Source organism: Coregonus clupeaformis, unplaced genomic scaffold (assembly GCF_020615455.1).
Source record: "Coregonus clupeaformis isolate EN_2021a unplaced genomic scaffold, ASM2061545v1 scaf0357, whole genome shotgun sequence".
In the NCBI taxonomy this organism is placed as follows: Eukaryota; Metazoa; Chordata; class Actinopteri; order Salmoniformes; family Salmonidae; genus Coregonus; species Coregonus clupeaformis.
In genome coordinates this window covers 128,616-143,609 of record NW_025533812.1, presented here as the reverse complement: position 1 = coordinate 143,609, position 14,994 = coordinate 128,616, and the positions used below count along the sequence as shown (strand labels likewise).

Sequence of the window (14,994 nt, the reverse complement as noted above, 5' to 3'; positions counted from 1 at the left end):
TGTGAAAAAACACTTTTGAGCAAAATAAATAACATCTAACTTCCAGACTGAGGTCTTATGTGGAGGATCAGAACTGACCTTTCGCTAACCCCTTGAAGGTTGTAGTCTGGCAAGCCACCGAATGGCTCTGAATGCACTGTCAGCATGCAGTCAAAGCTATAACCCCTTTGGAGCCAACTAGTGCTCTCAAATTCTATCCTGATGTTGACAGCTGATGAGTTATATTAATAATATAGCTAACTTAGCTACTTTGTCTTTCAGTTTGATTCCTCTTTACCTTAATTAAAGTTTTATTTGTATTTTTATCATCCATAGATCTATAACAGAGTTGGTATATAAAAAGGACTTGAGATGTGATAAGAAGAACAATATCATAATATACAATCAACACATTTATCATACAAAAGAGCCCAAACTCAGAGTGACTTTCAAATGTTTACTCAGAGAAGATGCACAGCTGAATACAGTACATCCAACACAGTGGATAATTATAACTAAATAATTATACTCTTCTCATACACAAAGAGGTTAACCTAACATTACTTTCATTTAATTTACAATCTATCAGATAATCATTTTTTTCTTTTTTGATCAAAGCAAAAGCTGCATGCACATGCTAAACAATGTCAACAATATCATAGAAGAAGAATCGTAATATGTGCAAGCAATGTCTTGACTGAGCAAGCAATGTCTTAACTGAGCAAGCAATGCAAATCACACCATTTTGACAGTAGCATAACAGCTGAGATTTGGGAATGATTGATCATTCTCTAGTTATGATGGAGGGAACTTGAGGAAGGGTGTACTGCACCCTGCAGATAATGTTTTACTGACTGTAGAAAAGCAGATATGCTGGTTTTATTTCACCCTATTTGGACCGACTTCACCATTTTGCAATTCAGGTCACTCTGTGTTTTGTTGCCCTGTAGTTTGTACACAACATCACACCAAAGATCCTTCACTTTTTCTTTCTTGATCACGGCAGTAATGTTGAACACTTCATAGGGCGGAATCAACACCTCCTTCTCTTTTTCACGCAACACTGGGTAGGACTTGAGGTAAGCGCCAAAACATGTCTTTATTTCAAAGCAGGACTTCTCTCCAAATTGTGTCAAGTTCTGTAGGAAAGAGCTGGAGGCAAATGAGCCAAAACGGATTTCCTTGTTCACTTCACCTGCAAACTCAATTTTGGTTCTTCTGTACGTGGTGTAACAGCCCTGTTGGTCTGGGTTTTGTTTCAGGAGGAGAATAGCTTCAGTCAGCAGGAAATGCAGGGAGTGGAAATTGAAGGAAGAGGTGTAGATGCTCTTGTTGGTGAGACATGCTTGGTTAAAATCTTTGTATATATCTGGGTGTTCTGCACTGTAAGCACAGATAGCCTGGACATGCTTCAGTTTAAGATTGTCTTGAATGGTCCTGTTTCTTGCACACTTTTCTGCTTTTGTCCAGGATGCGTTGAAGTTTTTAGTTGTTTTTCTCTCCTCCTCAAGATATGTGTTCTCTACCAGCCCGGACATTTCCTGTCTACAGCCGTTGTACATGTCGTCAACAGAGGTATTGACCATGTTCAGGGGAATCGGAGCAGAGACAGAGCGACAACCACCCGTTTTCTGTAGAGAGAGAGAACATAACTACCTCCATCACACTGACTGTAGAGAGAGAACATAACTACCTCCATCACACTGACTGTAGCGAGAGAACATAACTACCTCCATCACATTGACTGTAGAGAGAGAACATAACTACCTCCATCACACTGACTGTAGAGAGAGAACATAACTACCTCCATCACACTGACTGTAGAGAGAACATAACTACCTCCATCACACTGACTATATAGAGAGAACATAACTACCTCCATCACACTGACTATAGAGAGAGAACATAACTACCTCCATCACACTGACTGTAGAGAGAGAACATAACTACCTCCATCACACTGACTGTAGAGAGAGAACATAACTACCTCCATCACACTGACTGTATAAGGCCATGGATGAGATATACATAACACACACACACACACACACACACACACACACACACACACACCGAGGGGTGATAAATGCCATAAATCAACCAAAGGGGTTGACCTAATCAAGATATATTAGTGTTTTTTTGTATTTTTTTTTTTAAATAAATGTTTGAATTTTTTCTTCTTCTTCGACATTACAGAGTAAATCCATTTTAATCCCACCTTGTAACAAAATGTGAAAAAAGTCCAGGGGTGTTTGACAAACTGATTTGTTAGAAAGGTGGCATCCTATTACGGTGCCACCTTGAAAGTCACTGAGCTCTTCAGTCAGGCCATTCTTCTGCCAATGTTTGTCTATGGAGGTTGCATGGCTGTGTGCTCGAATTTACACACCTATATATAGTGCACAGTGCATTCGGAAAGTATTAAGACCCCTTCACTTTATCCACATTCTTTCCTCATCATTCTACACACAATACCCCATAATGACAAAGCAAAAACAGGTTTTTAGAAATGTTTGCAAATGTATTCAAAATAAAAAACTGAAATATAACATTTACATAAGTATTCAGACCCTTTACCCAGTACTTTGTTGAAGCACCTTTGGCAGTGATTACAGCCTTGAGTATTCTTTAGTATGACGCTACAAGTTTGGCACACCTGTATTTGGGGAGTTTCTCCCATTCTTCTCTGCAGATCCTCTCAAGCTCTGTCAGGTTGGATGGGGAGTGTCGCTGCACAGCTATTTTCAGGTCTCTCCAGAGATGTTCGATCGGGTTCAAGTCCGGGCTCTGGCTGGGCCACTCAAGGACATTCAAAGACTTGTCCCGAAGCCACTCCTGCATTGCCTTGGCTGTGTGCTTAGGGTCGTTGTCCTGTTGGAAGGTGAACCTTCGCCCCAGTCTGAGATCCTGAGCGCTCTGAAGCTCCGTTCATCTTTGCCTCAATCCTGACTAGTCTCCCAGTCCCTGCCGCTGAACTGGTTTTTGCTCTGAAATGCACTCTCAACAGTTGTAGAAACATCTCAAGGATGATCAATGGAAACAGGATGAACCTGAGCTCAATTTCGAGTCTCATAGTAAAGGGTCTGAATACTTATGTATATAAGATATCTGTTTTTTATTTTTAATACATTTGCAAAAATGTCTAAAAACCTGTTTTCACTTTGTCACTATGGGGTATTGTTTGTAGATTGATTAGGGAAAAAACGATTTAATCAATTTTAGAATAAGGCTATAACGTAACAAAATGTGGAAAAAGTCAAGGGGTCTGAATACTTTCAGAAAGCACTGTATGTGTAGGATCTTAATTTGAGCCAGTTTGCTACAGCAGGAAAATAATCCTGCAGCAGCAGGAAATGTACATTATTATGTGGATTATAATCAATGTTAAAAAAAAATGAGTGGTTGTTACATTTTTCGTTAGGGCAAATTAAGTATGTACAAACTTTAGAAGCCTTTTTAAACATTGAATGGACTACACTAACTCGAATACACTACATGTTTGGATTTCCTGCTGAACTGGACATTTCTCAGCAACAAAAGAGTGATCAAATTAAGATTCTACATCTGTATCAGTAGCTACATTAGGCTCAATTCAGTCCCCTTTTCACCCCTCATAAACACACAGCCACACACACACACACAAAAGATACATTTAACTCAGCTTACCATCGCTATGGCCACACCAGAGGTCAACAGAAGAAATGTCCACACTGCAATGATTGCCATCTTCATTAAAATCAACTTCAGACATAAAGGGGGAAAGAGAAAACACATTATTGATGACTGTGTTAAACAGGAAATTGTCCTCCTGAAGAGCTACAGTATTGTGTGTGCAGGGTTTTACTCCAGCCCTGCTTCAACACATCCAATTCAACTATTCTGCAGGTAGCTTAGCGGTTAAGAGGGTTGGGCCAGTAACTGAAAGGTCGCTGGTTTGAATCCCAGAGCCGACTGGGTGAAAAATATGTCTGTGCCCTTGAGCAAGGCGCTTAACCTTAATGGCTCTGGATAAGAGTGTCAGCTAAATTATTAAAATGTAATCAGGATGTTGTCACTGTATGTTGAATCAGGTGTGTTAGAGCAGGGCTGGAACACAGTAGCTTTCCAAGCGGAGGGTTGTCCACCTCTGGAGTTAAAGGTTACAAACAAACGTGTCTGTGGGGGAGCAATGTAAACCCTGTGTCCAGAGACACATATGGAACAGAACATGCCTTTGTGTTCAGTTGAGGCTTCGTTAAGATGCTGTATCTTATACTAGTATTGTCACGGTAGTTTCACAACTCCTCCTCTGTCCTTCTGAGAAACAACACTTACATAGTGTACCCCTCAAACCTCAAACTCAGAAGCACAACACACACACACAGGCAGGAAACAGCACATGGCTACTGTGAAATGTCACTTATTTCATACTGAGCTATGTGTGAACATGACTAAGAACAGCAACACCACTGCTGATACGGAGAAAAGGTTCCCCATTGTAACAGTGTATCATAATGATCAATATCTTTCATCTAATCAGGGACTGTATACATACAGTACACTAATGTAAAACTGCAAAAAACTGGAAGTCTGAGGGTAGTTTTGTGCCCAGAAAAACAAGGGGTTAAATGTTTAAAATAAAAATAATCTATCTCTATATATACAGTTCATTCTGAAAATATTCAGACCCCTTTACTTTTTCCACATTGTGTTACATTACAACCTTATTCTGAAATGGATTAAATGTTTTTTTCCCCTAATCAATCTACAAACAATACCCCATAACGACAAAGCGAAAACAGGTCTTTAGAATTGTTTGCTAATTTACAAATAATACAAAACTGAAATACCTTATTTACATAAGTATTCAGACCCTTGCAATGACACTCAAAATTGAGCTCAGGTGCATCCTTTTTCCATTGATCATGCTGAGATGTTTCTACAACTTGATTGGAGTCCACCTGTGGTAAATTCAATTGATTGGACATGATTTGGAAAGGCACACCTGTCTATATAAGGTCCCACAGTTGACAGTGCATGTCACAGCGAAAACCAAGCCATGAGGTCTAAGGAATTTTCCGTAGAGCTCCGAGACAGGATTGTGTTGAGGCACAGATCTGGGGATGGGTTCCAAAAAATGTCTACTGCATTGAAGGCCCCCAAGAACACAGTGGCCTCCATCATTCTTAAATGGAAGCAGTTTGGAACCACCAAGACTCTTCCTAGAGCTGGCCGCCCGGCCAAACTGAGCAATCCGGGGGAGAAGGGCCTTGGTCAGGGAGGTGACCAAGAACCCAATGGTCACTCTGACAGAGCTCCAGAGTTCCTCTGTGGAGATAGGAGAACCTTCCAGAAGGACAACCATCTCTGCAGCACTCCACCAATCAGGCCTTTATGGTAGAATGGCCAGATGGAAGCCACTCCTAGGTAAAAGGCACATGACAGCCCGCTTGGGGATTGCCAAAAGGCACCTAAAGGACTCTCAGACCATGAGAAACAAGTTTCTCTGGTCTGATGAAACCAAGATTGAACTCTTTGGCCTGAATGCCAAGCGTCAGGTCTGGAGGAAACCTGACACCATCCCTACAGGGAAGCATGGTGCTGGCAGCCTCATGCTGTGGGAATGTTTTTCAGCGGGTGGGACTGGGACACTGGTCATGATCGAGGCAAAGATGAATGGAGTACAGATAGATCTTTGATGAAAAACCTGCTCCAGAGAACTCAGGACCTCAGACTGGGGCGAAGGTTCACCTTCCAACAGGACAACGACCCTAAGCACACAGCCAAGACAATGCAGGAGCGGCTTCGGGACACGTCTCGGAATGTCCTTGAGTGAACCAGCCAGAGCCCAGACTTGAAACCCGATCGAACATCTCTGGAGAGACCTGAAAATAGCTGTGCAGCGACGCTCCCCATCCAACCTGGCAGAGCTTGAGAGGATCTGCAGAGAAGAATGGGAGAAACTCCCCAAATACAGGTGTGCCAAGCTTGTAGCGTCATACCCAAGAAGACTCGAGGCTGTAATCACTGCCAAAGGTTTCTCAACAAAGTACTGAGTAAAGGGTCTGAATACTTATGTAAATGTAATATTTTTGTATACTTTTTTTTTTATACATTTGCAAACATTTCTAAAAACCTGTTTTGTCATAATGGGGTATTGTGTGTAGATCGATAAAAACGAACAACAATTAGAATAATAACAAAATGTGGAAAAAGTCAATGGGTCTGAATACTTTCTGAATGCACTGTATTTAGCAGATGTTATTGCGGGTGTAGCGAAATGCTTATGTTCCTAGCTCCAACCGTGCATTAATAACAAAACAAAAATATACATGAAAATCAAAAAAATTAAAGAAAGGAATTAAGAAATACTGTATAAAAATATTAGAACTAACAATATCAGGGTCAGGAATATAAATATATATATATATATATATATATATATATATATATATATATATACATTATGGACAGTATATTGATAGAAGATATGTGTACATGTCACGCCCTGGCTCTGGGGACTCTGTTATGTTGAGCCAGGGTGTTTTGTGTTTCTATGTTCATTATCTAGTTCATGTGTTTCTGTGTTGGCCGGGGTGGTTCTCAATCAGAGGCAACGAGAATCAGCTGTTGCTTGTTGTCTCTGATTGGGAACCATACTTAGGCAGCCTGTTTGCCACAGTGTATTGTGGGATCTTGTTCCGTGTATGGTTTGTGTTTGGTTACCAAGGACTTCACGTATCGTTTTGTTCGTGTGGTGATTTAAAATATAATAAAGTATGTTCGCATTCCACGCTGCGCATTGGTCTACTCCTTTCAACGATCGTGACAGTACAGAAGAAGTTAAATAGGATAGGTATTGACTAGAATACAGTATATACGTATGAAGTGGGTATAACTTTATCTAAACATTATTCAATTGATTTGTGTTCATTGACAATGTATATAGGGCAACAGTCTGTAAGGTTCAGGATTGAGTACCCTGTTGCAGCGGGTGCTGTTAGATGTCCTGGAAGCCAGGCAGTGTGATGCGTTAGGCTGACCTCAACACCCTCTGGAGAGCCCTGAGATTGCGGATGGGGCAATTGCCGTACCAGGCGGTGATAAAGCCCGACAGGATGCTCTCATTGGTGCATCTGTAGAAGTTTGTGTGGATCTTAGGGGCCAAGCCAAATTTCTTCAAACTCCAGGGAGGAGGTGAGGGCCCTGGCGGAGTGGTGCCAGGACAATAACATCTCCCTCAACGTGAACAAAACAAAGGAGCTGATCGTGGACTTCAGGAGACAGCAGAATGAGCAAGCACCCATCCATATCAACGGGATGGGTGAAAAGCTTAAAGTTCCTCTGCGTGCATATCACTGACAACCTGAAATGGTCCATCCACACAGACAGAAGGCACACTGAGGAAGAGGTTATTTTCCTGCCACCACTCTGCAAGGGCCCTCACCTCCTCCCTGTAGGCTGTCTCGTCGTTGTTGGTAATCAGGCCTACCACTGTTGTGTCGTCTGCAAACTTGATGATTGAGTTGGAGATGTGCGTGGCCACGCAGTCATCGGTGAACAGGGAGTACAGGAGGGGGCTGAGCACGCACTCTTGCTGAGGATCAGCGTAGCGGACGTGTTGTTGACTATCTTCACCAACTGGGGGGCGGCCCGTCAAGAGCTCCCGGTTGCAAAGGGCAAGGTTCAGACCCAGGGCCCCGAGCTTAGTGATGAGCTTGGAAGGCACTATGCTATTGAATGCTGAGCTGTAGTTGATGGACAGCATTCTTACATAGGTATTCCTCTTGTCCAGATGGGATAAGGAAGTGTGCAGTGTGATGGCAATGCTTATTGTACTGGTTCTAGGGTGTCTGGTAAGGTGGAGGTGATATGATCCTTAACTAGCCTGTCAAAGCATGTCATGATGACCGAAGTGAGTGCTACGGGGCGGCAGTCATTCAGTTCAGTTACCTTTGCTTTCTTGGTTACAGGAACAATGGTGGACATCTTGAAGCAAGCGTGGACAACAGACTGGGATATGGAGAGATTGAATATGTCCGTAAACACTCGAGCCAGCTGGTCTACACATGCTCTGACGATGCGGCAAGGGATGCCGTCTGGGCCGGCAGTCTTGCAAGGGTTAACACACTTAAATGTCTTAGTCACGTCGTCAACGGAGAAGGAGAGCTCACAGTGCTCGTGAGCATCAGCGGCACTCTGTTTTCCTCGAAGCGTGCAAAGAAGGTGTTAAGCTTATCCGGGAGCAAGGTGTCGGTGTCAGTTTTCCCTTTGTTATCCGTGATTGTCTGGAGTCCCTGCCACATACGTCTTGTGACTGAGCCTTTTAATTGTGACTCCACTTTGTATATGTACTGACGTTTTTCCTGTGTGATTGCGTTACGGAGGGCATAGCTTGACAGTTTGTACTCATCCATGTTCCCTGTCACCTTGCCAATGTTGCCATCTATCAAAATTCTGGGCACAATATCCCGTATGCACTTCCTGATGAGCTCAGTCACTGAGTCAGTGTATAGGTCAATGTTATTCTCTGAGTCAACACTGAACAAAGGTCCTTCCTGTTTAAGTTTCTGCCCATAGGAAGGGAGGAGCAGAATGGAAGTGTGAACTGAAGGCCTGATAGGGGTAGTGCAGGCGATGTGTTGATCGTCGTAGTGCAGGCTGTTGGTCAATTTTAAGTGTTTGAAGCAGAGATGAACAGCTCTGAATGATGTGTGTGTGTGTGTGTGTGTGTGTGTGTGTGTGTGTGTGTGTGTGTGTGTGTGTGTGTGTGTGTGTGTGTGTGTGTTTAACTATTCTTGTGGGAACCAGAAGTCCACACAAGAAATGTAAACAAACAAAAATTTGACCAACTGGGGACATTTTGTTAGTCCCCACGAGGTCAAACACTATTTCTAGTGGGTTTAGGGTTAAGGTTAGAATTAGTGTTAGGGTTAGAATTACGTTAAGAGTTTGGGTTAGAAGCTAGGTTTAGGGTTAAGGTTAGGTTTTTGGGATAAGGTTAGGGTTAGGTTAAGAGTACGGGTTAGGATTAGCTTTAGGATTAGGGGTTAGGGAAAATAGGATTTTGAATGGGACTGAATTTTGTTTCCCCACAAGGTTAGATGTACAAGATTGTGTGTGTGTGTGTGTGTGTGTGTGTGTGTGTGTGTGTGTGTGTGTGTGTGTGTGTGTGTGTGTGTGTGTGTGTGTGTGTGTGTGTGTGTGTGTGTGTGTGTGTGTGTGTGTGTGTGTGTGTGTGTGTGTGTGTGTGTGTGTGTGTGTGTGTGTGTGTGTAATCCTGATACCAATCTGGGACAAAGGATTGAATGTATTGTATCATATCTGGGATCAAGGATTTAATTAAGATGACAATATTCAGGATAGAGATTCTGACAACACACTGATCACATTTCAAAATTTAGTTTATGCCTAAAATCAAGTTGATCCTCTGGACGGACTGATGTTCCTCTGTCCATCCTGTGCTGAAATAGGCCTATATTGCTTCATGTCATGATCAACTTGTGAATACCTTTTAGGCCAATTGCAGATGAGGGTCATATGTTGGTGGTTCCTGGAAAATGCACGGCAGTCTACAGACAGGTAAAAACAACTATAACAGACACTACAAGTTTGAACTGTGATTTATTGGCGATGCTTGTTCCCATGCACAATGATGCAAAATCGCGCCGCCTGCTGGTGAAACCCGTGAACTACACCACCGACACAGCACAGCAGAGATGAACAGATCATAACCACTCTGGAACAAGCTGATTCTCTGAGTCCCCGACCCCATCACCATCACCATTTATTGTAGTGTAGAGTCACCTGCTGGTGAAACACTTGTCTGTTTGTCCATAAGAGTGTATTTTTAGAAAGGACAAGGCTGTGGTCTAAAAGTGACATAATAAAATGTATCTGAAGCCAATGACGTGTTCAACTATGGCTAGAGGTTTAATTCCAAACGTTAATATGATTTCGGTGTTGATGTATTAGATAAAACAAGTGAGATGGGTGATATGCAGACGCTCAAATGTAATTCGTTTTTGCTTTTCATTACAAATCAGACAAATACTAAGCCACCTAAACATGGAAAGATATCTACGCCTCTCGTTTTCTGATCACAGCGCTGTTGTTGTTCTTTCTCTGAGCACATCGCCGTTCAAATAATCAGTGTTGGTTGACAAACCACCGGTATCATACCATCGGCATTATACCTAAAGCGGGCATTGCTATTCGCTGCACGGAGTCGTATTAAGAGAAATCCCCATGTAACCTTGTTTACAAGTTCGATCACTGCAATGTAAAATGTAATCTACACCTAGATTAGGCTGATAGAAATCCTCATTATTTAGTTGAATGATTTTAAATTTGGTCGTCATAATTTCTATATAGCCTACACTTTCTCGTTCTGAACTTCTTTAGCGAGTGGGATGGGAGTGGCTTCGTGATAATGAACACAAGAGCAGCTTCTCCCGGATTTGACAGCTACAACGCTGTTACACACTTCAGACACCACCAAAATATCAGCTATGCAGGTTAATGTTTTTGCATCAATTAAGGATTCTAGCTTTGAACGGGTTAGAGAGCTTTTATACTTCAGGCTTCAAATGATTTAATTCATTGCCATCATTAGAAATGCAGAATGTGTATTAGATATTTAAATCCATATTAGTCCCGTTTTAGGAATGTGCATAATGTCAACATCATAATGTCATTATCATAATGTCAACATCATAATGTCAACATCATAATGTCAACATCATAATGCCTTTATCATAATATCAACATCATAATGCCTTTATCATAATATCAACATCATAATGTCTATCACAATGCCTTTATCATAATGTATTTATCACAATGGCTTTATCATAACGCCTATATTTAATCAAATAATTTTTTTAATTTTTTTATTTAATGACATGTATTCATTAGTTACTCTCATTACAATAAACATATTATAGAAGGCTTTGTATAAAATAAATTGCATATGCAGTCTTTCCAAAAGATTCACAGATATTAAACTTTGTCAATTTGGAAAGAACACCCATGTGTAATATCAGAACATACAACAAGAATGTGGTTCAGGCTTGTGTCTTGTAATAGTACCTTTATAGATGTCCTTACCTTTGCCTGTTGAGTTGGTATCTAGAATCATATGTCTACAAGTGGAGATGCAGATGACGTTTTATATAGATTTATAGTGGGGTGTAGTTGCACTTCATGAAGTGATTGGTCAGCCTCATCTTGCAGAACAAAACAAGATTTCACCTAATGGGACAAACACCCCATTGAAACCCTGCATTCAGATTTCTGTAAGATAATCCTACATGTCCAGAGGAAAACTACAAACAATGCATGCAGGGCAGAATTAGGCCAATACCCATTAATAATAAAAACTCAAAAAAATAGTAATTAAGTTTTGGAAACATCTAAAATACAGTGACTCCCTGTCATATCATTACCAAGCCCTGCAATGCCAAGAGCTGAGCAAAGAAAATAGTCCCCTCATCCAGCTGGTCCTGGGGCTGAGTTCACAAACCTGGTCTACTAACACACTGAAGCCTCAGGACCAGAACATCCAATCAATCAGAATAAACCAAATTACAACACAGTCAAAACAAAACTACATTACCTATTGGGAAATACAAGCACAAAGCAAAATGCAGTGCTATCTGGTCCTAAATCGACAGTACACCATTGACACTGATCAAAACCTTAGAAAAACCTTGACAAAGTACAGACTCCAATGCTTCCCACAGTTGTGTGAAGTTGGCTGGATGTCCTTTGGGTGGTGTAACATTCTTGATACACACGGGAAACTGTTGAGCGTGAAAAACCCAGCAGCGTTGCAGTTCTTGACACATTCAAACCGGTGCGCCTGGCACCTACTACCATACCTCATTCAAGGCACTTAAATATTTTGTCTTGCCCATTCACCCTCTGAATGGAACACATACACAATCCATGTCTCAATTGTCTCAAGGCTTAAAAATCCTTATTTAACCTGTCTCCTCCCCTTCAACTACACTGATTGAAGTGGATTTGTTTTTACACTGCTGCTACTCACTATTTATTATATACGCATAGTCACTTTACCCCTACCTACATGTACAAATTACCTCGACTAACCTGTACTCCTGCACATTGACTTGGTACCAGTACCCTCTGTATATAGCCTCGTTATTGTTAATTTATTGTATTATATTTTATTTTTTACTTTAGTTTATTTAGTAAATCTATTTATTGAACTGCATTGTTGGTTAAGGGCTTGTATGTAAGCATTTCACAGTAAGGTCTACACCTGTTGTATTCGGCGCATGTGACAAATTAAATTTGATTCGATTTAACAAGTGACATCAATAAGGGATCATAGCTTTCACCTGGTTTCACCATGTCAGTCTATGTCATGGAAAGAGCTGGTGTTCTTAATGTTTTGTACACTCAGTGTATATAAGTAGTTCCTTGTATAGGGCATTTAGTGGACTAGGATAAATGGTGTTAGTGGACGAGAACAAAAGAGAAAGTAAGAAGTTGTTTGTCAGGAGCATAAATCCTGCTTTTTAAATGTTTACCAAAAATAGTGGTGGGGATGACCGCACTTTGTTATTGTATGAATACCAGATTACCTCTTTAAACTCTGATTCTCCATATTGTTTACAGGTATATGTTGGATGACAGAACAACCAAATAACATGCATGACAAGTGGGCTTATGTTGAGATCTCACAGACGGCATAAGACCCATTAAAGAGTTGGAAGGATGGACCATGTGTTAAACAACACTGGGTCTGTGAGAAAGTACAGTAATTATAATAGCTACTGTAAGCCTCCATCTCAGGGGTTCACCGTCTTTATTCACACAACCTCAAATTGACACTAGAAAATTATATTCCCTACAGTAGTTAATGCTTTGTGTTCATATTCACTCAATGTTAGGTACTGCAGGTTGTCCCAACACATAATAATGGCGTGAAAACATCTTATAGTGCAAAATGACCATAGTTGACACTAAAAGGTTGCATTCTATACCCACAGATTTTCTCAGGGGACCCATTTCAATTTTAGGGGATCCCACATAGGGTCCCGACCCCAGGTTTTGGAACCACTGAACTATCTTATGGAGTTGCACTGGATGTGATGTCACTCCATGTGAGAGTTGAGCTGTTGTTGTTTCTATTTGTAACTAAATTCAAATATGTATTTGATGTATTTAAAGCAGGATTCGTCAACTAGTTTTGTCCTCGGGCCTTATTCTTTCTGAGCTAATAGTCGGCAGCCCAGAACATAATTAGTATATTATATTAGCACAATGAATTGGCCCACACTACAAATTGAACAGTATTTTTAACACATCCGATTAGTACATAATGCATTCAGTGACAATAACATAATAATTTCGATCTGATTAGGCTCATAAAATCATCATGTCTTTATTCAAATATATATTTCTCTGTAAGTTGATTGGTGGGGAGAAACAGGTCAACGTAGCCAACTGTTGGCTGCACTACTTTTTTTAACGTCAACATTCTTTCAGAACAATTAGCTTGATAGCAAGAGAAGATGTCACTCTCAAAAAGTATCAAAATAAAGGTGGATAATGAAAATCGAAGTTTCAAGGAAGAATGTACAGAGCGATATGCGTTAATCTTACCATATTTTCCCAATGCCAAGCCAGTGTGTCTTATTTGCAATGAAAATGTCGCTGTTTGCAAAGAATTCAATCTCAGACGTCATTATGAATCCAAGCATGGAACTTTCGAAGTGGCCTTCCTGCCCAAGACAGAGGACCGACGCAGAAACATTGAAGCGTTGACTGCAAGCTACACACAAGGCTTTTCTGACTGACATATTCTGTCACATAAACGGGTTAAATCTCCAGCTACTAGGAAGAGGGGAAAATGTCGTGGACATGGTGGAAAAACTGGAGGCCTTTACTAGGAAGCTTGAGTTGTTCGATTTGGACACTGAAGAAACGACAGGCAGAGGGACCAGGCTGCAGCATTGTCACAGAGGTGATGGAAGATTTCATCAAGCAGCTGAGGCACAACTTCTCCACCAGATTTGAAGACTACAGCATGTCCAAGGATATCATTGCGTTTGTACGTGATCCTCTCACAGTCAGCCCAGGTGGAGAATTCTCCTCCCTTGCTAAGAAAACGATACCCTCGCAGGATTATGCCGCAATTCAAACTGAGCTGATTGAATTCCAGACATCGAGCCAAATCAGGAATGCGCTCAGGAGTGCTGAATCCTTTTGTGCGTTTTTGGTTACATGCTCAGAGGAATACGGCACAATAAAGAAATGTGCACTTTATGTGCTAACAATGTTTGGATCGACTTACACCTGCACGTCCTCATTTTCCTCTATGAACGCAATATAGACTCACGACAGCAACTGGCTTTCACATAAGTCAATCGAGGACTGCCTGCGCATCAAAATCACACCCATCTTATGCGACATCCACCAGACCGTGTAAACCGTAGATCGTGGGAAATGCAACTTTTCCCATTGAGTAAGTCACTTAGTGGCCTATATGACTGTATTTAGTAAATACTAACATTATTGTGAGTGCTTATCCAGGGATATTTAGGTCTCAAGCTGACAGTATTTTCTGTTTGTTCTGTCGTTAAAGGAGCAGGCTTTCCCGATACAGACATTCAGACGGATGATTGTTTTATGTAGGATGCTACATTTTCAGCCAGTTGCAATTGTAAGTAGGACTAATAACAAACTTCCCACTTCTATTTGGCCATATAGTGTTTTATTGTGAAAGATGCTGTTAAGCCTCAAAGCCTACCTCAGCCAGTTAAGTTATTTTAAATGGGACTAGCCTCGGAAGAAATAGACGCCAATTAAGCCCTCTTGTTGTTTGTAAAGTCAAATTAAAATGACGATTATTGTTTAAATGAATTACTCGACTGGTGTAGCTTTTCTCCATTTGTTGCTGTGCAAAACTTGCATAACAAGTTAGCTATATTTTCAGCACCAGGCGCTGTTCACCTCCTATTGAATGCTCTGCGGTTGCAGCTTTACGTTTCAGCACCACAAAAT

General features: G+C 41.1%; 1 protein-coding gene across 1 annotated transcript in view; it reads right to left on the bottom strand.

Annotated features, from left to right (window-relative positions):
- Positions 1-460: 460 nt before the first annotated feature.
- The window catches only part of LOC121560995 (ecto-ADP-ribosyltransferase 4-like), a 91,467-nt gene continuing 76,933 nt past the window's right edge, over positions 461-14,994 (bottom strand). Inside the window, exons 2-3 of the mRNA XM_045215041.1 lie at positions 3,646-3,720; positions 461-1,610 (exon numbers count right to left, since the gene is read on the bottom strand). Of these exons, the coding sequence (XP_045070976.1) occupies positions 864-1,610; positions 3,646-3,711 (813 nt within the window). The 5' untranslated portion in view covers positions 3,712-3,720 and the 3' untranslated portion in view covers positions 461-863. The remainder of the gene's footprint in view (positions 1,611-3,645; positions 3,721-14,994) is intronic.